At 51.6% G+C, this 25,127-nt stretch overlaps 1 protein-coding gene across 1 annotated transcript in view; it reads right to left on the bottom strand.

The window, feature by feature from the left end:
* KIF26A (kinesin family member 26A) overlaps nucleotides 1-1,957 on the bottom strand; it is a 100,207-nt gene extending 98,250 nt beyond the window's left edge. Inside the window, exons 1-2 of the mRNA XM_032188360.1 lie at nucleotides 1,644-1,957; nucleotides 1,213-1,458 (exon numbers count right to left, since the gene is read on the bottom strand). Coding sequence (XP_032044251.1) covers nucleotides 1,213-1,458; nucleotides 1,644-1,697 — 300 coding nt within the window. The 5' untranslated portion in view covers nucleotides 1,698-1,957. The remainder of the gene's footprint in view (nucleotides 1-1,212; nucleotides 1,459-1,643) is intronic.
* Nucleotides 1,958-25,127: the final 23,170 nt, after the last annotated feature.

Consider the following 25,127-nt stretch of genomic DNA (forward strand, 5'->3'; position numbering starts at 1 on the left):
TTAATTTACCCATCATCGAGGGCTTATGGAGGAAGCCCCCTGGGACTGGCAGGGAGGAGACCACACAATCAGCCCCCTGCTCGCCACCCTCCTCACCCTAACACCTGTGGGACCCACTCAGGGCAGGATGCTGCTCGCTCCCATCACTGCAAAGAGCCCGCTGCGGGGATGGGAAGGGGGCTTTTTGTGTACACCCCCTTGCAGCAGGCACTGTACGACACAAAACAAAACTTATTTCCACTGGCAATCCAGAAACCAACAGGTCCGGGGGTCCTGACTTCAGTGAGGTGAGATGTGGGACCTTTCACACCGTGGAAAAGAGTGCTCCCTCCCAACCCTGCGAGTCACTAAGGAGGCTCCTGTTGATTTCAAAGGGCTCTGGATCAGGCCTGAGAATATGAACCTGGTGGCGCGTTCGGACACTGCTCTACAATGCACTCCCAAACAAACCTATATTTAGATTCAATGGGAATTCTGTAGATCATACAGGAACTCTTTGAATGAAAATGAAGGTCAATAGGGTTTGGCTTCCTCTTCAGACCCTCCCCCCCCCCCGTTCTTGCAAACATCCCGATAAGCATTGTTTGGAAAACAATGCGTTACTTCCAAATGTTATCAAAAACCCAGCACACACTTTCTGTGCCCTGAACCAGAACCACAGCGTCTTCTGCTGCTCTCTTCCCCGCCAGCTAACCCCGAGGATCTCCCCAGGTGTCAAGGCTCTGTTTTTTTTTCCACCTGCCTCTCCTTTTAAAAGCTTTTCACGTGCTTACTGAAGGGAGAGGAGCAGCGATACTAAAGAGCTCCGATAAAGAAAGAAGAACTGCGCGGCCGAGCGCACACACGTGCAGCTCTGCGTGTCGGAGCTCCGCTCTGCCAAACCTTCCCCCAGGGGCTGCCAGAGCCCCCCCCGGGGCACGGGAAAGCCCCAGCCCCGGCTCCCCGGAGTGACACCGGGACAGAGCAGCGGGGATCCCGCAAACCCGACGGCCCCGCGCTGCCGAGCCCACCCCAAACTCATCAGCTCAGGGTCCCAAATCCGTCCTCGGGGGGCTATTTGCCTGCAGCCGGTGCCCACAAACCCGTGCTGAGCCTGCGGCAGCCCCTCCATCCCCGCTCAACCCGCGCCCCCTCCAACTTTCCGCTCCCCTGAAGAGACCGGAGAAAGGGAGTCCCGGCCTCCCTCCCCTTACCCGGGCTGCACTCACTTACCGGCGGGGCGTTGGGAGGGCAGCCTCCGGCCGCCAGCCTCGCCGCCTGCCTCCGCAGCTCGGCCAGCTGAGCCTGGCAGCTCCGGCACCAGCCCCCGGCCGCCGCCGCCCGCTCCAGCGGCCGCGGCTCGGTGCCGGCGGCGGCCCCCGCGCCCTCGGGCGGCGGGCGGCTGGCGCAGCGCTCCTCGGCGGCGGCCGCCGGCCTCTTCCTCGGGGAGAGCTCCCGCACCGCGCTCCCCTCCGCCACCTGCGGAGAGAGGAGAGAGCTGAGAGCCCCGCATCGCATGGGGCGGGGTGGGGGGGGACCCCATTCCCACCCTCCCTCCGGGGAAAGTAAGAAGAAAAATATACATATATTAAAGAGGATGAAAACTCACCCTAAAGTTAAATTAAGGGAAAGGAAAGGAGAGGAGGAGCGCTGCTACAACTCACCCCCGGTGCGCGGCTCTCGGCTGCCGGCCCCTTCCTGCCGGTGGCCGTGCTCATGGTGGGCTTTGGGGGGCAGCCCCCGCTCCGCTACTGCGGGCGCTGCGGAGCCCGGCGGCGCGGCCGGCCCATGGTGGGGCTCGGGGGCCGCGGGCAGGTGGGGGGAAAGGAGACTTTTGGGGGGGTCTCGGGGGTGATCTCGTCGCTGCCCCCCTCCGTCCGGGCCGCCGCGCAGGGCGCTAGGTGATGCTGCCTGCCATGCTGCCCAAGGAGCCGGCTTTGGGGAGGGAGAGGGAGGCGCAGCGAGCTCCCCACGGCGGCCCGGGGAAGGACGCGGAGCACGGGAGCACGTCGGAAAAAAAGCTGCAAAAGTGCTCGCCCGGCAGGGGAGGAGGGGCTGGGCGCGGTGGGTGGGGTGGGGTGAGCGGGGCCGGCACGGGGCGGGCTGGGATTTGGGTTTTATTTTTTTTTTTGGGAGGAGAGGGGATGTCTTTTCGCAGTGACCCTATGAAACCTAAAGCGGCTCGACCCAAGCTGCACACCCAAACCTCGGGTTCCTCAGGAGCTGGGGGGGCGCAGCGGGGCCCGGACCCCCCCCTCCGCAGGCGGGCAGCCACCCGGGACCCCCGGTGCCGGCTCCGCAGCCCCTCCTCGGGATGCCCCCGCCAGATGGAGAAATTAACGTTAGCAGCTAATTGTCTGCTTGGCTGCCGCCCCGGCTCGTGTAGCTGGCACTTTTTATTTTTATTTTATCTCATTTTTTAAAGTTTTGCTCCCCAGAGAGGGCACCAGGCGCCGCTTTCCATCACCCACCCCCCTCCCCAAGGCTGCCCGGTCCCGGTGCCGGCGCGGTGCCCGCCGCCCCCCGGGGAGCGCAGGCGGGGCAGGGCCGGGACGTGCCCGAGCTCCGCGGGGCTCAGCCCCGCTCCTGTCGCCGCCGCCACCGTCGCCGTGACCAGGGCGCCACCTGCCGGCCCCGCAGCGCCACCGGCACGGCCCCGGTGCGCGTCGAAGCGGGGGGGACACCGGGGGCAGCTCCCAGCTTTCTGCCCCTCACCGAGGGGTCGGTGCCGCGGTGATCTGAGCACGGAGCGGGGGCAGGAATTTGTCTGAAAATCAGTGCGTCCCCCCGCGCCTAGGGACACCTTCTTCGGCTGCTTAAACTTTCCTGGCGCTGCCCAGCAGGTGTTTGAAGGGTGCCCCCCCCTCCTCCCCAACTAAATGGGTGCGTGTCCCCGGGGGGGCTGTGTGTGGCCGTGTGCGCCCCGGGATGCCCCCGCAGCGCCCCTCGGAGCCCCGGTAAAGTTTGGGAGAGGAGGCGGAGAGCAGGGACCGGGAGGTGGCAGCCGCCCCCGGGGGCTGCACGGTCCCCGCTGCTCAACCCCGAGGGGGCAAATGGGGACAGCGGGGGGGGCAGCACGGTCACAGGTGGGGCTCTGCGGGGCTCCGACACTTCGTGCGCCCGGGGAAGACCCCCCCAAACCCCGCGCCCCGTAGGTCGGACGGGGCGGCGGGGGGGGGCTAAAGGCATGTGCTCCCCACCGCAGCTAGGGCTGAGCCGTGCTGCCGGGCTGAGCCACTCCTTTCCCTATTAAAAACCCCCAAAACCCTGCCGGGAGCGCCGAGCCGCCGTGCGCACCGCGCCCGCTCCGAAGCCGCCGCGGTGCCCGGGGGGGAGCAGCCCCCGGGAGCGGGCGGGGAGCGCGGAGCCCCCGCGCACCTCCGCGGAGCTTCCAGGACTGTTCGTGGTGCTGAAACCCGCCCCGGAGCGGCAGCCGACAACTTCGCATCGCCAACTTTGTGCTCGACCTCCCCGAGAGCCGGCCGGGGGCAAAGCAAGCAGCGCCCCCCCCCCCCCCCCGCCCGGTCTCCAGCCGGGGCGAGGCCCCCCTACCTTGGCTTTCCTCCGCAGGAGGTGGCTGGTGAAGCCGAAGATGATCTCCGAGTCCAAGCAGAGGGCTCCTATCTCCAGCAGGCTGGGGTTTTTCCTCGGGGCGTTGGAGGCATCGGGAGGTTTTGGAAAAGCCATAGTTTTGTGGGTTTTTTTTTGAGGGGGGGGGTGGAGATATCCGGCTCCCTGAGCGGAGGCGATGTGTTTGGATGCACGCAGCGGGGGAAAAAGAAAAAAAAAAAAAAAAGAAAAAGGAGGGGGGGGGGGGCAGGATAAAATAGCCAACACCCCTTGTTACCCCTTAAAAAAAAACAAAAAAAAAAAAGAAAAAAAAAATGAAAAAAGAAAAAAAAAGCCAGACGCGGACGAGTTACTCCTTCATCTACCAGGATGCGCGCAGCCGGGGCGAGGCGGCCAGCAGCCGGGCAGCTCCGCCAGCCTCCCCGCCTCTCCGTGCCGCTCTCCCCCCTCCCCAATTTCTCCAAACCCCCACCCCCCCACCCCCCAACCCTCCTCCGGCGGCACCGAGCGAGCGCGGTGCGAGCCCCGCTCAGCGCCCCCCCGGCCCCCCGGGTGCGCCGGGCCGGCAGCGCCCTGCTGCCCCGCCGCCGGCCATCGAGGGGGCTCCCACCGCCCGCTGGCCAGGAGCCCGCACTGCGAGCCTCCCGCCTGCCCCCATCGGCTGCTGGGTGGGTTTAGGGTGTGTTTTTTTTTTCTTTTCTTTTCTTTTTTTTTTTTTTTCTTCTTTCCCTCCTCCTTTTTCCTACTCCGGGGTGAGAGCGAGGAGGGAAGCGCTGGTAGTGGAGTCTGCTTAGGAGGGGGGGGGAAAGAGCAAAAAAAATAAAATAAAAAAAGGGTGGGGAGGGAGGATAAATAAATAAAGGCTGAGGGAGCAGGAGTGCAGCACCTTCTGGAGGGGGCCCGGCTTTTCACACCCCCCTGGTTAATTTTATTCGCCACGGGCGAGGGAAGCGAGCGGCAGCCCCCCGACGGCTGCGGCGGGCAGGGGGGAATTGGGCAGCGCTCCCTGGGGGGCTCCCACCCCGGCCGCCCCCACGGCCCCTGGCCCCACGCGTGGCCCCCCCTGGGGCTGCTTCTTGCTCCTGGGGGTGCCGTCGGGGCGGGCGGCAGCGGGGTGGGGGCGTTAATCCCCTTTCCGTGCGCTTTTCCCCTAAGCAACTACCCCGCAGCCGGACTAAAGCATCGCCCCGCTCCCGGCAGGGGCAGGGGGGCGATTTCAACTCTCAGGAGGGCACCGCGGGGGGCTCAGGGCTGCAGCCGAGCGTGGCTCCACTCCCGGAGCTGCCGGGGGGGGCCCGGCCGGTGCCCCCCTCCTCGATGTGGCCACCCCGGGGTGTGAGAGGGCCGGGGAGCTGCGGGGGGAGAGGGAAGGCGGGGATGGGAAAAGGGAAGGGAAAAGGGAAGGAAGGGAGGGAGGGGAGAAGGAAGGAGAGGCTCAGGGGAGAGCTCATTGCTCTCTACAGCTGCCTGAAAGGAAGGTGTGGGGAGCTGGGGGTCGGCCTCTTCTCACAGGTAACCAGTGATAGGACTAGAAGGAATGGCCTCAAATGGTGCCAGGGGAGGTTCAGGTTGGAAATGAGGAGACATTTCTTCTCAGAAAGAGCAGTCAGGCACTGGGACGGGTTGCCCAGGGAGGTGGTGGAGTCACCGTCCCTGGGGGTGTTCAAGGAAAAGTTGGACGTGGTGCTTAGGGACATGGGTTAGCGGGTGACAGTGGTAGTAGGGTGGTGGTTGGACCAGATGATCTTGGAGATCTTTTCCAACCCTAATGATTCTTTAATTCCATGAATTTAATGTGCCGTCTGTTCTGGGTTTCCAGCCGATGAGAAGCCCATGCGTTGGAGAAGTGCCTGAAACCCATTGGGAATGGAGTCTGAGGGAGACCCAGCCCCTGTCCCACCCAGCACAGACTCATCCCCTCACTCCCCAACCAACCCCATCCCTGCCTTCTGCCTTTCTGTGTAAATCCCCCCACCACCCATCACATGTGGTGCTCCACCATCCTCCCCTGCACAGCAGAGACTTGCCCCAGCTCCTGGCAGATCCCCGTGCTTGGAAAGTGCCCCATTACCAAAGGGATGGGAAGGGCAGAAGGAAAGACAACTCAAGCACAGTGGTGGTGTCCAGGTTGGGTGTCCCACACAGGTGCTCAGCAGCAGGTGGGAAGGTGCTCATCAGCAGAACCCAGAGCAACATGTGACATTTCGCATGCACTGGGGAAGGACAGCTTGGAAATTTCTGAGGGCAGTGATGAGCACAGCCAAGCCCACATTGGGGAAGCCCTGAGGCACCTGCCCACATGCCCTGTATCTTTAACCCTGACTCCTCACAAAGATCTGGTCCTATAGCCTGCCCCACACATCAGGCACAGCAGGCCCCATGCAGTGTAGCCTCGACCCTGGCCCGGGGAGGTCTCTCTTCCATCACCCCTCACAACACAAAACCTGCCCCAGCCCACTGCCCTCGGCTGCCTTGCTGATAAAGCAGCTGAAGGGAAAGCTTTGAGCTTTTATTCATGCTGCCTAAACTAAAGTAAAACATCAACGTGGCGACTGTACATAATAACAGAGTAGATAAAGTCCATTTTTCCTGGGCCCTCTGAAAGCGATCCCCAAGCATTAAAATGTGTCTCTTAATAAATACCTTATCTCCCTGCCACAGAGCCCTGCCGCAGATAACGGGGCCACCATTACCTCTCACCCAGCCCCGTTTCCATCAGGGCCACTTCAAACAGGCTCCTTTTAAAGCCCCCCTGGGAGGAAGGCTCAAAGCCCCCTGGGGCGTCCTCATCCCCAGGTAGGATGGGGAGGCTGTGCTGCAGTGTGTCCCTTCCCCTCCTGATGGGACAAGGCTCCACGAGCTGCCAGCCCCTGTGCCTGTGTGGGGTGGGCAGCGATGGGCTCCCACAGGGGACGGCCCAGGGAGGGCCACAGAGGGCAGCCGACGGCTCCACAGCAGAAAAATCCTCTGCAGCCTGGTGCAAACGGCCCAGGTCGCAAGGTGATGCCGCACTGGTTGCACGGGACTCATTTATTAATACGCCACGCAGGTGATAGCAGGTTTATTAAGTATATTGCTGCGATTTCACATTTAATTTACTAAGAATACAATGGTTTGGGCTAGAGGACCCAAGGGAAATCTAGGCAACAGTGAGCAAAAATCCATGAAATTCAATGTAGCACACTAATCATGGAGGCATTATAGTATTAATTGCTATAATGATATACTTCTAATCCTATCTTACACCGCGCCACATAATTTCATTGGGTAAGAGAGGAAAGGAATTAAATTTAGTTCAATACAGGCAGGCATGTAACTTAATAGAGGAGTTTGACTCCAGAGCACTCATGGGTTTAGGGCTAACGCCACGCAACGCAGGCCACAGCAGGGAGGGACGGCACGAGACTTTTGCCTCCCTCCCCGAAAGCTGGAAGCGATAAGGAAAAGTGTGGGATTTCTGCTTTTCGAGAGGCCATATAGAGGATAATTAGAATTCGTTGTAAAGATGATTTATCATGTCTATCATTGTGCTTGAAAAGGCTAGGTCACCCATGAATGCTGATGAAATTTCAAAGATCTGCTCCCCAAGGACTTCCCGCATCTGCTGCCCTCTGAGATGGGGAAATAGCCCCGGGCAAGCTTCTCATTAATACCGCCGGAAAATATAAGCATTTTGTCAGACATAACATTTTTCTTCACCCTGATACCTGACACTGTCAGAACCTTAAATAACGCCTAACGGGCCTCACCCCGGAGCTCCCGCTTGATCTCCTCGGGCTTGGGGCCAGCCCTGATGCGGGCTGGGGGTCTTTGGGGCTGGGACTGGGGGTCTTTGGGGCTGGGCCAGGTGTTGTGGGATGCTGCAAGATTTGAGGGCGCGTTTGTTTCTCACTTGTTCACTGACTCATTTTTGGGTTGGGCCTGCTTGCTGGCGCTGGGTTTCACTGACTGGTTGTGATCACTGAGGAACCTTCAGCCCTCGCAGGCTGTGGAGAGAACAGCGATGACCTCGGTGACACGGCTGGGGATAACAGAGACCCTGGGGCAGCCGGGGGTGCCCGGGTGATGCTGCGTGCCCAGCCCTGTGCTCCCCAAGACCCAAACCCTCCAGCTGCTCTCCACTGCTCTTTGGGGACCTCAGCAGCAGATGTGACCCGCCTGGGGGTCCGGGTGGGACACCCTGTGCCGGGGGCTCTCCAGGCACCCCTTTGGGAGGGTTGCGGCTCGGTGCTGGCCTCGGGCCGGTCCCTCGCCCCCCCGTGAGCCGCAGCCCCTCCTGCAAAGGGCTGGTGAAGGTCAGGGGAAGGGGCGGCTGCAGGCAGTCCCGTGCTCAGTTGTCCGTGTCCGGGAGGCGTGGGGATCTCCGTCTTCAAGCCTTTTAATTTCCATTCTCATTTGCAAGCCCTAAAGAGAGGCGGCAGCCGATCCGCGTTTCGCTCCTTGCCGACCCGCCGCGGGGGCAGCGCCGGGCCCGGGCCTCAGCACCTCGGACAGCGGCGGGAAGGGGACGGGCACGGGGTGGAGCGGGGCGCTGCCGCCTGAGGGGAGCCGGCCTGGAAGGGCGGAGGGCAGAGCCCGGCTGCAGAACCTGTCCCTAACCCCCAGCCTGACCCTTCCCTGTCCCAGCTCCATGCTGTCCCCTCGGGTCCTGTCGCTGTCCCCAGAGAGCAGAGCTCAGCGCCTGCCCCTCCGCTCCCCTCGTGAGGGAGCTGCAGGCCGCCATGAGGCCTCCCCTCAGCCTGCTCTGCTCGGGGCTGAACAACCAAGGGGCCTCAGCTGCTCCTCGTGCATCCTCCCCTCCAGACCCCTCACCATCTTCATAGCCCTCCTCTGGGCACTCCCTAACAGTTTTGTGTCCTTTCACCTTGTGGCACCCCGAACTGCAGGGGGCAGATGTTGAAGGGACAAGCTCAGGGGCTGTGCTCGTCCCCTGGAGGCTTCCACAGGGCTGTGAGGGAGGCTGGTGACAGGGTGCTCTGGGGACTGTTGTGCCCCTTCCTGTGACAGTTTTGCCTCACAAAACTCGTGTAAACAAGGCAAGAACCCAAAATCATGTCTTACACAAACACCTCTGCTGCCAACAATATCTGCCTGGTGCCAAGGTGCTGGCTGGGGCCATGAGGGGCCAGCAGCTCACTGGGGCAGGTCATCCCCCAGCAGTCTCCTCTTCCTCATGTTAGTGGAGTGGCACCCGGTGGCAGAGACCTTGTGGGGCTGTGAGTGCCCTGGGCAGCAAACAGGACCTAGGGGAGGCCTCAAGTGCACCGGGGACAGAGAGGATGAGCCCAGCGCCATCTCCACTCTCCTCAGGCAGCTCCCCTGCCTGCCCCGAGCAGCGCACCCATAGGCATTCCCAGGGACTCGCTGCTTTGTGACAAGCCACTTGGTTAAAAAGCAAACATCATGTTCACAACCGTGTTTTCATCAGAGGTAAAACAGCATCATGTCAAAAATTAAAATATCCAAGAGGCTGAAGCAGAAAGGAGCAGCTTTGCCAGCCACACAGAAGCATTTACAGCCCTTGTGACCTGAGAACAAAACATGCACGGCCCTGGAAACAATCCCCCCCACCCAATGAAGATTATATTGTAAGGAACACAATCACCAAACGCTCTCCAGAGGCATCTCATCTGATGCCTTTCCAGAGAAGTTGCTGTTTTATTTCCTTCCCCACACTGGATCCTGAGCACATTTTTCTAACTGCCCCATCCAGAGCCCAGGGCCTTATTAACCCCTTAACCAAGCAGAATGACTCCATTTTCTAACTTCAATATTTAAACACACTTGATTGGAAAGAGCAAAACGTGTATCTCGACTAAAAGGAGGCTGCTTTGTCAGTACGAGACAAAGAAAAGAGCAGGTGCTCCTTTTTCAACAGCCTGGCGGCTCTTCAGAGCGCATTTCACCGCCAGCCACAGGCAGGACCTTCTCCTTTCAGAAACACTTGTAAATTTAGGGACTAGGGCGGAGGAGTTTGAATCCCAGACCCAAACCCAGCAGCCTTCAGCCGTCTGGGGCCGGGCAGCCCCCTGCCTGTGCTCCCCGCTCTCGGCAGGTGGCACTGCTCGGCCGGGCGCTCGCCTTGTCCTGTGCTGCTGCTGCTGCGAGGACCAAAAACATCTTCCTGCCCGGCTGAGGGTTCAGAGGCACCAGGGAGAGATTTGAGTGGATCGGGGAATACCTGCACGGCAATTGCCGGGGATTAGCGTGCATTCTGCACGTTAGAAAAAGCCCCAATAAAATATATATCACAAAAACAAACGATTCAACAAACCCTTGATGCCTCTCCTACCCTTTTTTTTCCTGCCCTTCTGCATGAAGATGCTTTACAAAGGTAATTTGTAATCAAGTGGTTAGACCAACCAGTTCATTAAAGCAGTCTTTTTTTTTTTTCTTCCCTCCCAGAAAACCTTCTTTTTCCAGTTTTTCAACTTTTGCACTGAAGTTTGGCTGCCTATTGTTTATCCTCTGTCCTAGGATATGAAGGATGAAGAGCTAAACCAGTGTCAGGGTGCTGACAGCCTGAGAAGGCAAAGCAGAATGAATGCAGTTTTGTGTGAAACAAGGAGGAAAGGGGTGTGAGAGCATCAGTATTGCACATGGAAAACATTGCTGGAGAGCCTATGACACAAAAAGTGATGACAGGTTCTTGCATAATATGACACTTAGACTATAAATGGTTCACAAAACGGGAAAAGCACTCCCTCTGTACCCACTCATACCCAGACGTTTTCAGGCTACGGATACCTCACTGGTGCACGAAGCTCAGGCGTGCTCACCATCAGATACAACTCGTGCCCTTGCGTTTGTACCTCTGGGCCATCCTGACCCAGCAGGCAACAAACACGGAGGAAAGGAACGTCTGGGCCAGCTCCAGCCCCTGGCAAGGCTAGCATTGTCTAGAGCAGCAGGCAGCCAGACGTGGCAAAAAGACCATGAGCTCCAGTGCCTCTACTGCCTTTGCCAGAGCTCTAGAAAGCCAAGCTTGAGGCTGCTGATCCTGCTGAGGGAAAAGGGAAGGTCTCTAGTTCTCGTACAGGCACTTCTCCCCCATAACAGAAGGGACAGCAAACCAGAATCCCCAATATTTTCCTTCTAATGGCAAAAGGCACCTGGCCCGTGCTTTACTTGTAGGGCAATGTATTACATTTTGGCTGCTTTTCCTGCAGAGCTGAGAAGCTCTAAGCCAGCTCTGCTGAACACGTCAAGCCAAAACAGTCCATCACAAACCAGATGCAAATTGATTGTTCAAACAAAGGAAAAGCTTGCTTCCAGTGGGGGAACAAAGAATTCAGAAACATCTTCGGAGAAAAAAAAAAAAAAAAAAAGAAAGAAAGAAAGAAAAAAAAAGGAAAAAAATAAAGAAACAAACAAACAAACAAACAATAACTGGGAGAGGCAATCTCCCTGATCCACTGATCCTGCTCACTAAACCTTAGCAGGGACTTACCTGGAAAAACTAGCAACAGCTCTGAGCAACAAAGGTTACTTACCCCCCTGCTGATCCTTCTGCCAGGTGGGACTGGAGGAAGAGGTCCAAAAAAGAGGATTTGGGAAATGCACTCAGGAAAAGAATGCATGGTCAAGAAAGGAGTCAAGAAAGAAAAGAGATGGAAACAGAGAGGGCAAGTCTCATAGAAGGTTAGAAAAAGTAGCACTTGCATAGGAGCAAACCCCATGTGGAGAGAGCTACTGGGTCAAAACCTCATTGAAAGAGAGCCAACTGTAAATGGACACCCAACACACTCTCTTTTCTACCCTTTTCCTAACACACTCATTCCAGTTCTTCTCCCCTAACCCACCTGGGCACCCATGCCTTTCTTGCTTTCATTTTAATCCACCTCTTTTATCAATCCCACCCAGGAGCATACCCTTGGCACAGTGCAAGGAACGCACTGGCGGGCTGCTCTCCAAGGCCAGCTCCTCCACATGCTGCTCCTGCAGCAAGATACACCACCCACTGCTCAGCCCCCATTTCTCCACGCCTCCCCTGGAGACCTCCCCTGGAGACAGGGTCGCTCTTCCTGCCCCACAAAAGCCTATGAATTTCAGCTCCTAAATAGGTCTTGTTCAGCTTCCAGTATGCGGTCAGGAGTAAACCCTGTTTGTGCAAGGCTGCACATATCCATCCCAGCCCCTCAGGCATCAACTACACAGCCACATGGATGGTGACAGCAGCAGTAAGGCCCCCATCTACACTGCTTACGGTTATCTTTGCAAAGATGGGAGCTTCCATGTTGTTCCACACCAGTAACTTAAGCGGGAAAGGCTGTGACTGAACACACTTGAATGAAAGAGCCAAGCTGCCAGGGTTAGAGTCTAAGTCACAACTGACTGGATGGACTCAAACTGACTCCAGCCCAGATTTATGACGACTATGAGGCAGCAAGTAGCAATATGCCTGCACTCCTAGATGCCAACAGGCTGAAAGATGCAGCATCTTGCATGTTGGCTTTCTAGACCACTTACAATTAAGTCTAGGTATGGATTGTGGAACTAAGTCTAGGCTTTGGGGCTGGAAAGCTAAGACTTGACAAGACGCTGGCCTCTTCTGGAATATTAGATGTTTAATGCACAATCTGCATATACATAAAAATTCAGCACCTTTTTTTAAAGCAGTATGGTCACTCTGCTTTTTGTCCAAAGCCTTATTACAAAATGGAATCTGTAAGCCAGAAAAAATGTATTTGTATTTACTAAGGAAAGAAAATAGGGAGGGGAGATGTGAACAACATTATATGTGATGAATCTCCTGTTTATTTTAGAGAGTCCGGAAATTGCCTTGTTTTTTCAATTGGACTGCACGTCTTTGTAAAAGATGTGTTCCACCCCCAACCATAAATATTCCAGGGACATCCTATTAGTGGTGTTATGCAACAGAGGGAACTAGCTTATCCCAAAGCATTCACAGCGCCTACTGACTTGCATTTGATTTAAGCCTGTCTCCTATGCTCCCTCTATAGGGAAGGGGATTCCATCCTCACAACAGCCCTCTGTCCTCCTTTTTGAGATGCCTGGAAGATAAGCCTCTCACACATGCCGTCTAAAATTAGTGTCATGTGAATATCCTCTTCTGGCCTTATAAACTTTGAGTCTATGAAAACAATAAAACACTATTCTTTAATTTGACATGAGCAGAAAATTGCCTTTTTCAATTTTACATCTGAATCTAGTTAGAGGGAGCCTGGGATGCCACCACGCCAACCTTTAGTATTTGTCTGCAGAGGTACGAAGCCAACAGCAGTCCCCACAGAAACCTGCACGACTGCTGAATCCACATCAAGCTGTGAAAATGCAGCAGAGTGAACACATCCTGATGAGGTGAGTTCACAGACTGCAATGAGAGCAGAAGGAACACACTGGAGTACGCCTGACATTCTCCTAGATCTAAATTATCATTTAGGTCCCTGTCCATCAATAGGGGAGATGGGAGACACTGCAGAGAGGAAGACTATGGTGCAAAGAGCCTCTTCTTCATATCTCATTCACCTGACATCATGTGCTTATGAATCCTCCCTTCCGAGGCAAAACAGGCATCAAGGGGGCCTCTTTCAGATCTCTTTTTTCCAGGATTTAAAGTGTGCTTCTCAACAGCCCACCAGAAGTATTTTTTCCATGCACCAATGCAGCTTCACAAGCCTTCTAACCTGGGTTAAAGCAGGCAGCATTTGGGATTGGAATCTCTGGTTTTACCTGAAGCAGCAAAGGCTCCAGTCACTGTAGCAGTACTAATAGCTTCTATTTGTTTATTCCATTCCATCAGAGTACACAAATAACTGGAGTTTTCCTGGTTTTAAGCCCATGTGAAAGAGAAAAGATTTGGCTTTCTGTTTGGATGTCATAATATTAATGGAGAACATCTTTACAGGCTTATTACAATTCAATATTGCCAATTCCAAGCGTCAAGAAAAATAAATAATGAAAAAGACATAATGAATCATTCATCCCCACCCTACAGCAAAAATCACGAGAGTAAAAATGGCTTTGATTCCATTTGTTTACCAGTTTCTGAGCATTTCTGGTGCCGACAGATTACTTTTTCAAACCCATCTTCCACAATGAGAGTTAGAAACTGTCTTAAAGTTTTTCAGTTATGTTTAAGTCACATGAATTCTGAAGCAGGAGCCTTAAGGACAAAAACAAGTATCTAGCAAAATAAGCTGACAAGGAACAAAACCATCTGACAAGGGCTTCCGGATGAAACTACCAGAGTAATTAATGAACCATTGATACCAAACAGGTTCAGAAGGGTGGCTAGGCTGTAAGACCCAGCAAAGCTGACGTATTTGCTAGATCAGATCAAAACTGCCTGAAGAAAGGGCCAATACACTATATTTACACAATGTCCCTGTCCAAACCTGCTCCGGGTGGCACTGCTGGAGCAGGGGGGCTGGACAGGATGACCTCCAGAGGCCCCTGCCAACCTCAACCAACCTGAAAAATCAACTGTGCAAAATGAGAAAAAAAAAAAAAAGAAAACAACCCACCAAAACAGTAGGAACTGATTTGAGGTCAGTTCTCCTGATCCTGATTTCTTATGGAGTTAGAAAAAAAAAATCCTCTACTGACAAAAATTGCTCTGTGCAAGACTCATGAAATGTAGTAACTAAACATTATTATAAATTTATTTCATCTTGACACCAAAAACAGCTCTACAGCTGCTTTACGATACTGTGAAGGTTAAACTACTACAGAACAAGCACTCCTGCATGCGGCTACTATAAAAATGTCACTGAATTATTTCTAATTTTAGTGCCCGTTGTTCTAAAAATCGCTTCCCGCTGCACTCCAGGAAGCAAAAAGGTAATTCAAATAAACCTAGCAGCTGAAGAACAACATGCATCTATCCTAAAAGCTGAGCAGCTCTGGGGCTTGTGCAGGACTAAGACTGCAGGGAGACTTTTACAAGAGGGTTCAAGTCACCACAGCCTGAAACATGGAGGTCTGTGGCTGATACAGGGATGTTGCACCACTTCACGGCAAACAGAGAAACGGATACTTTTGGGGTAGAATTAGTCTGTCTTACTTAAGTCAACCACTGCAAGGTGGTAAGATCCATTGCACCCAAGAATGCCCATTTGTCTGCACTAACCCTAAAATTAGTTCAGGCAATGAAGAATTTTATTTACAACTTGTTCGGGTGAATCCTATCCAAGTGCCCACCACAAGGTAAGTCAGCAGGACACTACCCCAACTTCAAATACCGTTACACCCCCACCCTGAGATCCAAATTTTCCCCCAAAAGTGAGGGAAAGGAACATGATCAAACTGTAGATACAAACTTTCTGGACATGCTTGTAGAAAAAACAACCCTTTCAAGAGGTCTTTACTTCAAAAATACCTTTTTGAAGTATTCCCAGATGCCAGTAAAAACATTATCTGAGCACTGGGTCTGTCTAAGAACACCAAAAAGATTGTATGAAGCCATGTAAGCTAAAGGGAGATGCAAATAAGTGCCTGCTCTGTCAGAGGGAGATAGAACAAAAACTAGTTGGGGAAATAATCATCAGCACTCATCAGCTACCAGCATAAATTGCTGAAAATCATGAACTTTTAAAATGAAAGTCATGCACATTCTGAAATCAAGGGTTCTCACATAAACTTTTGCCAAGGAAGGGAATCAGAAACAAATCTGCTAGCAAAAATTAATTTTTTCATTGCAATCAAGCAGCGACTTTGTCACCCCATTTATCTCATGGGGATGCCATTACCGCTGATATGGACAATTAACTGTATTTGGAAAATACATCTTTCAAAAATTATCTGCAACGCTCCATCATCAGTTTTGAGCACAAAACCACGAGCAGGGAGAAATAATTTCCTCACTGGTGTAAAGTGGTATAGCCGCACCGAAACGAGCAGCCATTGCCAACTTAGAGAGGCTGCAAGTATGGTCATTAATTCACCCCTATGGGATTGGAAGCTGTGGGCAGCGGGTCAGCCTCTTCTCCCCCTGCAGGCCCTAAAGCAAAGTCAGAGCAGGCCTAGGACTGCTGCTGGAAGCAGTGGATGGCTGATCTCCTGGCATGGAAACTCATGTGACTGCCATTGCAAGTACAACCCCAAAAACCAAGCACAAACCTCTGAGGATGCTGACTATCAGTATCTAGAGTTGTTGGGGGGCGTTAGCTTTTCACAAACCAGCCTTCCCACTGCTAAGGGCTTCTGGAGATGCAATCACCTCTTGTTCAAGAAGATCAGCACGCTGCCTAAGACGCCCCAATTAGAGCATTACTCAACAGCTCAGGAGCACCAATACCTGGGTTGCTCCTACGCAGAGGGGCGTACTTCAGCAGATGACAAAGAGCAAACCGAAACGCACCTTTCTTAATTCAACCCCGAATTTGATTTGAACGCACATTTCACTAGGTGTTGCCAGCCGGCTCTCCGACCAATCAGCACCGCATCCAACATCTTCGCGTGTATGCTGAAACCAGGGGGTGCTGCCAAAGCATGAAGCAGCCTACAGAAAAGGGCGGGGAGGGAGGAATGTGCTGCTGCTGCTTCCTGTTCTTGGCCAGAGCAGACAAGGAGACACGGCTCTTTAGTCCAAGGGAACCAGAAGGTTTAATCCACCCATGCTTCCAGTCTGACCATAATACCTTTGCTACTCATTTTAAAAGGGAGCACAAAAATTAAATGTTATTATACAGAGGCCAAGATTCCAGTGATAAGAAACTTGAATACTGTCTGAGATGTTAATAGTAAGAGCTAAAGACGTGCTCTGCAACTGCGGGGCAACATTTTACTAAGTTTGGCAGAAGAGTCTCCTCCCTTCATACCCTCAGGCTTTCGCTTAGCTTAGACAATATCACAAGGAAGGGCTGTTTGCCCAGAGGTTTTCACTGCATATTTGTTGAGGATTTTTGTTTGTTTGTTTGTTCATTGACATGGCTTGCTGCCAGCTTATGAAAACTACAAGCCTGTCATCAGGAGTTCACCCAGTCTGAGAGAGGAAAAACAATGGTTAGAAGTCAACCTGATTCCATACCCTTAAAATGTCACAAAATAAAACACACATTAAAGAGATGTTCTAGAAATGCTGCAACACTCCCCGATTTCACTCAAGGATTATAATGAAACATGGGTTTCTATAAGCAATCAGTATTGGTTTGCCTCAGCACAGGCAACTCCGTGCACAAACATTAAGCTCTGTTCTTCATGTAAGCAGAACCTCCCCAACAGGTTTGTTCTTCCAGAGTTACTGAGATTATCTTCAGAAAACAAAACTCTTTTCTTACCCATATCAGAGATTTCTTTCCAACTTTTTCAGGGCACACTGGACCCAGATGCAGGGAAAAAAAAAGCCACTGCTGACATCATCTTGAGCTGTACTAAGAAGAGCAATGAGGATTCCCTGGAAACAGGAAACCCTACTTTGTACAGCTCGTGTTCGCACTGAAGGCAGCAAGCTGTCCAGATACAGCCAGATAGGAGGATCAGGCTTATCAGCTGGAGGTGGGACAGGGCAGAAAAGCACCGGGTCAAGCCCCAGCCCTCATAAATCAGCACAACTCCACTCAAGTTAACAGGGTTGTGCCGATTCAAGCCAGCTGTGGATCTAACCCACAGCATGTTTTGCAAGGCTATTTTCAACTCTTCAGGGCTCTGCTTTGCTGTGTTTAAACATTCACAACACCCACTGAAGTTAATGAGAACTGTGTGTACAGAACACTAGTGTTATTTCTTTTTAAATATTTGGGAGGTGCTCAGAGACTGTGATAATGAGTGCCATATATTAGAACTGAGACAGAATGGTATTGAATCATCCGACCCTTAAGTGGGACAGGTCGTTAATCTTTTCCTTGGGAGAACATTTCAATTTTTGCCTTGGCAAATGAGGAATCATCATTAATAGATGTGGGGGTTCTACCTTTGCCAAGTCCCAGACAAAAAATGTGTTTTTCCATTTGCCTTGGGCTTGTGTAAGCTTGCCTAAGGAGGCCAGCCTCACAGTTTGAGAAACACTGCTAGCAGCCACCATACCCTCATTCCCAGCTAAATTAAACCCTATTACACTGTAATTAACCTTGCCTAACTTGTTCTGAGTTACAGCAGTAGGTTAAGAAAAAAAAATCATGCCTCTTCTAAGCTGTCCCTGAGAAGCATTTTTACATATCAGGCTTGCCTACTTTTCAAATATTTCCAGCCTCTCTTGGAAGCTCTTCTTCTGAAGATCACAGCTCGAATGCAGGCAATACCAGAACTCTTCTTGACTTCGGTGGGACCAGAATCATCTGCAGTTATACTCCTGCACCTTGTATTCCTGCCAGGCAGCATATTTTTGAAGCAAACAATACTACAGAAGTGATGGAGAGACTACATACATATTTTGTTAGTTTAAGAAATTCACACAGGCAGGCTCACCGATTTTCCTTGGTCAAATTTAAAGCAGTAAAGTTCTATTTTATGAATTAGTCTCTTGAGCATTTTATTAAAATGTAAGATTAAAAAAAAAAAAAGCATGCTCGTAGTTCCACTTGCCTCTCAGGGTATGGTGAGAAGAACAAGCAAAAAGTAGGAGGAACTTCTCATTTACTAAACTATCATTTTAAAAAGAAAAATAAATTGTTGACAGAATCACTCCTTCCAGGTATTTTTTCCCCTTCTTTTTAAAAATTGAGTTCTTCAATTGTATTTTGAAATACCCAGAGTTTTAATAAGGTCTGTCAAGCTCCATTAAGTCCACAGACCTTTCAACCAGACCATCAACGCCACAGTCTTAAAACCAGAAACCCTCTAACGTTGTTCTGGTGAAGATAATCCTTTCACTGCCTGCAGTAAGCACATGGAAAATACAGCACAAACCACCACAGCATGAGGTGTACACTGGTCCCAGTAAGAGGGCACTCACCAAAAAAAAATAAGAGTGCCAGCACAGGTTACAGATATTACCGCTGGTAAGCCTCCGAGGTGCAGCCTTGGCGGTCAGCAAAGCCAACCTGAGTTTGCTTAATCTCCGTGCGTCTGGATCGACGGAGAAAAATAATTTAAGAAGAAGAAAGAAGAGAATAAATGGTTATACATCGAGCGCAGCAGCCTGCCTTCAGCAGGACTCCTCCGTCCCCCGGCTCCGTGCGGGGGCTCCGAGCCCCCGGGGGTCCCGCAGCGCCCGGCCCCTCGCTGCCGCCGCTCTCGTCCGCCGCTGCCGGCCCGATGCCCGGGCCTCGCTGGTCAAGTGGTCCTAAACATTTCACAATTATGATAGAGAACTGTTGAACTGTTAAGAACCACTGCACCAAGGAGGCTGAGGAGCCGCGGGGAGGGGGGGGCGGTGGGGATCGCGCTTTCCCCCTCGCTCTCCAGGCCCGGGCTTGGCTCTTCCTCTCGGCACGGCGGACCTGGGGGCGAGACAAAACACAGGGGGAAGAGGGGCTGGAGGGGGAAGCCCCCGACCCACCGAGCCCCGTCCGATCCCGTCCCGTCCCGTCCCGTCCCACCGCGGCTCGGCCGCCCCCCGCCTCCTTCCCTCCCCTCACCCAGCCCCGCCGCTTACTCACAGCCAACGTCCCGCGACCGCGCCGGGAGACAGCGAGCTTTCAAATAATAAATAATAATAACTACAAAAAAAAAAAAAAAAAAAAAAAAAAAGTTGAAAAAGAGGCAAAAAACAAGCCATTCTCCTCAAGGGGGGAAGCCCCAGCTCGGGACCGGCTGCCGGCCGCTCCCCCGGCCCAGTGCCGCGGCTGGGCGTGCGGGGCCCTTTTATACCCGCGCGGGCACCTCGCGGTGCATGAGCCGTCCCCTGCCGCGGCGGCCAGGAATGCAGCCCTCGCCCCTCACACGACCAGTTTTTCCAGGCTTGCCTTCTCACTGACAGGCTGGTTTCTTTTTTTTTTTTTTTTTTTTTTTTTTTTTTTTTTTTTTGGTTCCAGCCATCATCTGGGGCGGCCCAACGCGTCAGCAGGTAAGAAAAAAAAAAAAAAAAAAAAAAAAAAAAAAGGCCGAACCTGTTCCGAGGCGGCGCGTTGCCTCCCGCCCTGTCACCGTGGGGGAAACCGCCCGACAGGTTTCGCCGAAGCTGGAGGTGGCTCCGGGAGGGGAGCAGCAGACTCCACCCAGCGCCCTCCTGACAGCAGAGATCCCTCGGCGCCCTCCCGGCTCCCTTCGCCTGGCTGCCAGCCTCAATAAAAAAAAAATAATAATAATAATAATAATAAAATAATAAAAAAAGCCCTAAACCGGCCTGTCGTGTTCTCCGGGGGATTTTATTGAGGCACGGCGAACGCCGGCGTTGGGCCGCGTTTCCCGCTCGCCATCGTGGCGTCGCCGCTTCCCACCTGGCCTCAGGCGTGAGGCGGCGAGGGCTGGCGTGCTGCCGGGGGGCTGCGGTCCTTCCCCCTCGGCAAATGTGTCCTGCCCGTAAATGATAATTTTAGAAAGCCCCCCCCTAACCTCACTTTCGTTTCCCAGCGTCTTGTTTTTCACTCAGAAATGGCGTGAAGTGCCATGTGCCAAGGGAGGAGGCTGCCTTTGCCCCGTCCCACTGTGGTCTCCCCGGGTGAGGCGTTGCAGAGCAGCCCACTGGGGATCTCACTTCTCACAGCTCGCTTTTTGTGGCTGAGCGCTTCCACCACTGTGTGGATCGCACTGCTCGGCTTCAGGAAGGCAGGCGCCTAACCAGGGCTGAGAAACGTGAAGGTTGACCCGATTTACAGAGCTGTTGGGCAGGCAGCAGGAGAAAACTCTGACCTTCCAAAAATCAGGCCACTTGCTCCTCGTCAGGCCCTTAGCCGTGATGCTGGGAGTCATTTTCTCAGAATTTAAGCTCCTTCAATTAATCCCTCTCACTTTTAGTCTTATTGTCTAGAGAACAGGACCGCGACATGGCCCACCAAGGTCCACCGTGGTGTGGGGTACGCAGGAAAGCCTTTCCCCTCCATCACCTCAGGACACCCTGGCAGCTGTACCCCCATGGCAGCTACAGGGATGTTGCTGGGGTTGCTCACACTGCCTGGTGGCACGCTGCCAGCCAGTCCAGGAGACAGGATTTAGAGCAGATGTGGATGGCAAACCCTGCTCTGCCAGTGACTCAACCCATGGCCTCCGCCAAGTCACTTCACCACACCTTGAGGAGGAGAGATAATGCTTACCTGCCTCATCTTATGAGGCTTCACTTATGTTTATATAGTGCTTTGCATGCTTAAAGAACCGTGTAAGTGCTGTGTATGAATTTTGGTGCTCCAGATCCTGTGATCTTTGGCCCTTTAAAAGTATATAGACAACTCAAGCCAATCCCGGAGGAAATGCTCATAAGGACAGGCATTGCGGAGCAGCAGGGGATTCCAGCACGGCTCATGTGAACGTGCGCTCCCACCAGGAGCAGGAGCAGACAGGTTGCTCTAGGAACCTATGCAAAGCTCCTGCCGAGGAAGCTCCCGAGATCTAGGCTGGAGGCATTTCAGTCCACTTTGGTAAAACCGGCTCCTGCGCTTCTTCTTTGCTCCCTCAGACTCAAACCCAGAAGTTAGGTTTGTGCCTTTTTTTCCAAAGAGACCAATTGTTATAGTTTTTCTGGACCTCCTCATTCTCGCCAGAGTATTTTCACCTGCTTCAGATAGAGAAGGGCGCGCTATTTGTGAGTTAATTCAACGGGGACAGCAGTGGAAGTCTGGGGGAAGCAAGGCTGCTCCTTACTCTCTGTAAGAAGAGCCACCTGTTTCGTGGCTGTGTCCTAGGTCTCCTTCTCCTGCCGGTGATGTACACATGCACAGCATGAACATGCTAGCTATATTCTATATATAATTCCTTGCTAACTATACTACCAACTCTCACCTACCCCTGACAAACACCCATCCACACCCACACCCACAACTTTATAATACCACTCTGCTAATAACCTTGTTGTCCGTACTACCTGGGTGCAAAAACCCTTTCCAGACAAACCAGTCAGAACCCACTATCGTGCTGGTGAGATACAATACCACCCAGTGACCCCACTGCGGGTCTGGTCCAGGTTCAGACACACACAGCTGATAGCCCCCAAGGAAGGGCTCTGAGCCCTAGGTGGGGAATTGCCTGGGGCAGCCCCAGGAAATGAGGCACCAGAACTTGTATGGGGCTTAGGCAGGATGAGTAATCTTCTGATTTGTATTTTTTAATAAGTGCTGGTTTTGTCGACTGAATATTTAAGGTTGTCTGTGTGTTGTTGTTTGTTTTTTTTTCAGGGAAGAATACAATAATAGTACAGGTCTCTTATGCTTGGTAAGGGGTGCCAAGGGGTGGCTAGGATGAACTTTTTTGGCTTAAAAGAATCCACCAATCAAATATATACAGTCCCTTAGATCACTAGTAGGAAAAATGTACTTTTTTAGTAACTTGCACATTAGACAGCAATGGGCAAATATTCTTTTTATTTATGCAATTATTCAGTACGTTCTGTTTCTCACCTGTATATACCTGATTATAAAAGTAACAGAGCTAACATCCTGTTGCCTCTCTAAGCTGGGCAGAGTCATACGGAATGGTCTGAAGGCTTTAAAAGGCAGAAGGGTAGAGATGCCTAACAGTAGAAACGGACTGATAGCACTATGCAAGGGATAAGCCATGTGTTGTTCTTCCTCTGTGAAGGTCTGAAAGGTGATCAAAGCATTAAATTAATAGAATTGGTTCTGAAATTCTACAGAGGTAAAGATTCAGTTGTATTAGAAGGAACAGTAATTAGCCTGTATTTCCACTGATGGTTAAATTAAGTATCATTTATATCCTTCTCTTTTCAGCTGCATATATATGAGTACATTGGCTATGTGCTTGGTTTGCAATGGACCATTTATGTCTGCAAAGATGGTGATGTAGCTTACAAGAGGACTTAAGGGATGTGCTGTTTGCATGGCAGACTGGAAGGCTCTGGTAGTGAGAGAAATATTACATTTAAAGGCACTTCTATTTTGAAAAAGTGCCATTGTGAAAAATGGCTGAAAGACGCTATCTTTATTTTCCATCAGTAACCCCATGCTCCTTGGCAAAAGGTCCCAGTGCTTTCCTGCCCATACTGTATTCTGCAGGTAGTATCACAGAGGGTGTGGGACAACACAAAGTACTATTCCTTGTACTACAACATATTTTATCTGACAATTCTAAACTTAAAATAAATCCAGCGTGCAGACTAAGCTTGTACTCAGAGCTTACTATTGTTTTTCCCTTTCCTCAACAGTTCCCTACTGACTTGCTATTCTTGCTCATTATTGTTTGCCTAAAATTAGGTTGGAAGTTTCTTAAGCAAAGACTTGGAGCCTGACGTGCTGCAAAATACCTGTTATATTCTTGGTAAACAGAACAAAAAAATGGGCAAGTAGATTTTCTTCCACCCTGGGAAATCAGCATTCCATATGTTCATAGTAAGCACTGATGGGGCAACTTCTTGTTTACTTTAGTTGGTTCAAACTCATTCGTCAATATAGCAGCCCACTGCGTGTCACATGTAAGCATAATAAGAGCTTAATGGTAACTTGTTTTGCAGTAATAAATGCCTTGAGAGAGAGACGAACACTTCCTCATAAATAGGAAGTATTTTCAGATTATTTCCTAAATAAGTAATTTAAAGAGAATCTAGATGGGGTGGGATGTTTTTCCAAACAAGAGCTTTTAGAAAGACCAGGGTGGGTTGTCATTCAGTACTTAAATTGATAAAGACATGCTAGAAATTAAAATACGGCTAACAGCTTAATGTGAAGCTAAGAATTCACGTTTTATTGGAAAATGCCACCATTCTGTGAACAAAATGTTGATTAATCACAAAATTATCAGTTTAGCAGGAGAGGGGTTTTTATCTCACGTGCTGTATCTAAACAGGTCATCATTCGTGGGCACTGCTGAGGTTACGTATCAATTTGGTGTCTTAACACTGCTCGTCACCATTCTCCTTGCTCTGATTTAACATCTTGTTCATCCCAGCAGTTAACCGTGTAAATCACCACGTACAAATTAAGGTACTTTTTTTCCTCTTAGGGAGAATTTTTCAACTCAAGCTTTGTGTGTATACAATAGCACAGTAGCTAGCAGTAAGTAACAGTAGAAATTTTCCATTTCTTACTTCAATTTTTTGATTGTATCGTTAAACATTTCAATTATTTTAATAACCAGTCTGGAATAAGGAGACATCAGAGCATGGCACACTTGCAGGCTTGATCAGGGGGTACCTGTGCATCAGCAAATATAAAACAAAGAAACAAAAACAACAAAACAGAGTGAAAGAAAATCCCTGTGCTGCAGGGATGGTGCATGAGCTGTCAAGTGGATGTGTCCTGAGAGATAAGTCAGCCTCTGCGTCAAGAGATTGATATTGAGGACAAGCTCCAATATCAGTAGGAGCTCTAAAAACATTACTGTTGTTGCTGTTGTTGTTGTTAGTTGTTGTTCTTTGGTTGGTTTGGTTTGATTTGGGGCTTGGTATATTTTATTTGTGATTTTATGTATTTGGAGTAACAAATATAAATTAAATGGCCAGTGAATGATTTTGATATGACCAGTAATTTTGAATGCCATACTCTACAGGTGCCTTACTGTATAAAGTATAAAAGGATCGGGCTTTCAAAAAATGCCAGCCATCTTTCACAGTCACAGCATGGCTGAGGTTGGCAGGGCCCTCTGGAGGCCACCTGGTCCAACCCCTGCTCAAGCAGGGCCACCCAGAGCAGGGCTGCCCAGGAGCACACCCAGAGGGCTTTTGATCTCCAAGGAGGGAGACTGCACAACGTCTCTGGGCAACCTGTGCCAGTGCTCCATCACCTGCACACCTCTTGATGTTCAAACAGAGCCCCTTGTGTTCCAGTTTGTGCCCAGTGCCTCTTGTCCTGGCACTGGGCACCACCAAAAAGAGCCTGGCTCCGGCTTCTTAGCACCCTCCCTGCAGGTATCTATAGACATAGATAAGATCCCCCCAAACCCTGTCTTCTCCAGGCTGAATAGTCCCAGCTCTCTCAGCCTTTCCTTATAGGAGAGACACTCCAGTCCCTTCATCATCTTCAGTGGCCCTTTGCTGCACTTTCTGCAGTAGCTTCACATCTCTTTTTATTGGGGATCCTGAAACTGGATACATTGCTCCAGGTATTGCGTCACTAGTGCTGAATAAAGGGAAAGGATCACCTCTGTTGACCTGCAATAGTTTTCCTAACACAGTCTAGGATACCATCAGCCTTCTTGCAGCAAGGGCACATTGCTGCCTCATCTGCAACTTGGTGTCCACCAGGACCCCCAGGTCCTTTTCTGCAGAGCTGCTGTCCAGCTGGGTGGCCCACAGCATATATTCATGCACGGGATTGTTGCACCCCAGGTGCAGGACTTTATGCTCACTGAACTTCATGTGGCTCCTGCCAGCCCATTTCTCCAAGTCCCTCTGGAAGGCAGCACAACCTTCTGGTGCACCGACCACTCTTCCCAGCATTGCGTTGACTGCAGACTTGCTGAAAGTGTGCTCTGCTCCATCGTCCAGGTCATTGACGGAGATGTTAGACAGAACTGGATGCAGTACTGGCCCCTGGGTACACCTCTCGTTACTGGCCTCCAACCAGACCTTGTGCCACTGATCACCACCCTCTGGGCCAGCCATTCAGCCAGGTTTCAACTCGCCTCATTCTACC

This window comes from Aythya fuligula, chromosome 5, assembly GCF_009819795.1.
Source record: "Aythya fuligula isolate bAytFul2 chromosome 5, bAytFul2.pri, whole genome shotgun sequence".
Lineage (NCBI taxonomy): Eukaryota > Metazoa > Chordata > Aves > Anseriformes > Anatidae > Aythya > Aythya fuligula.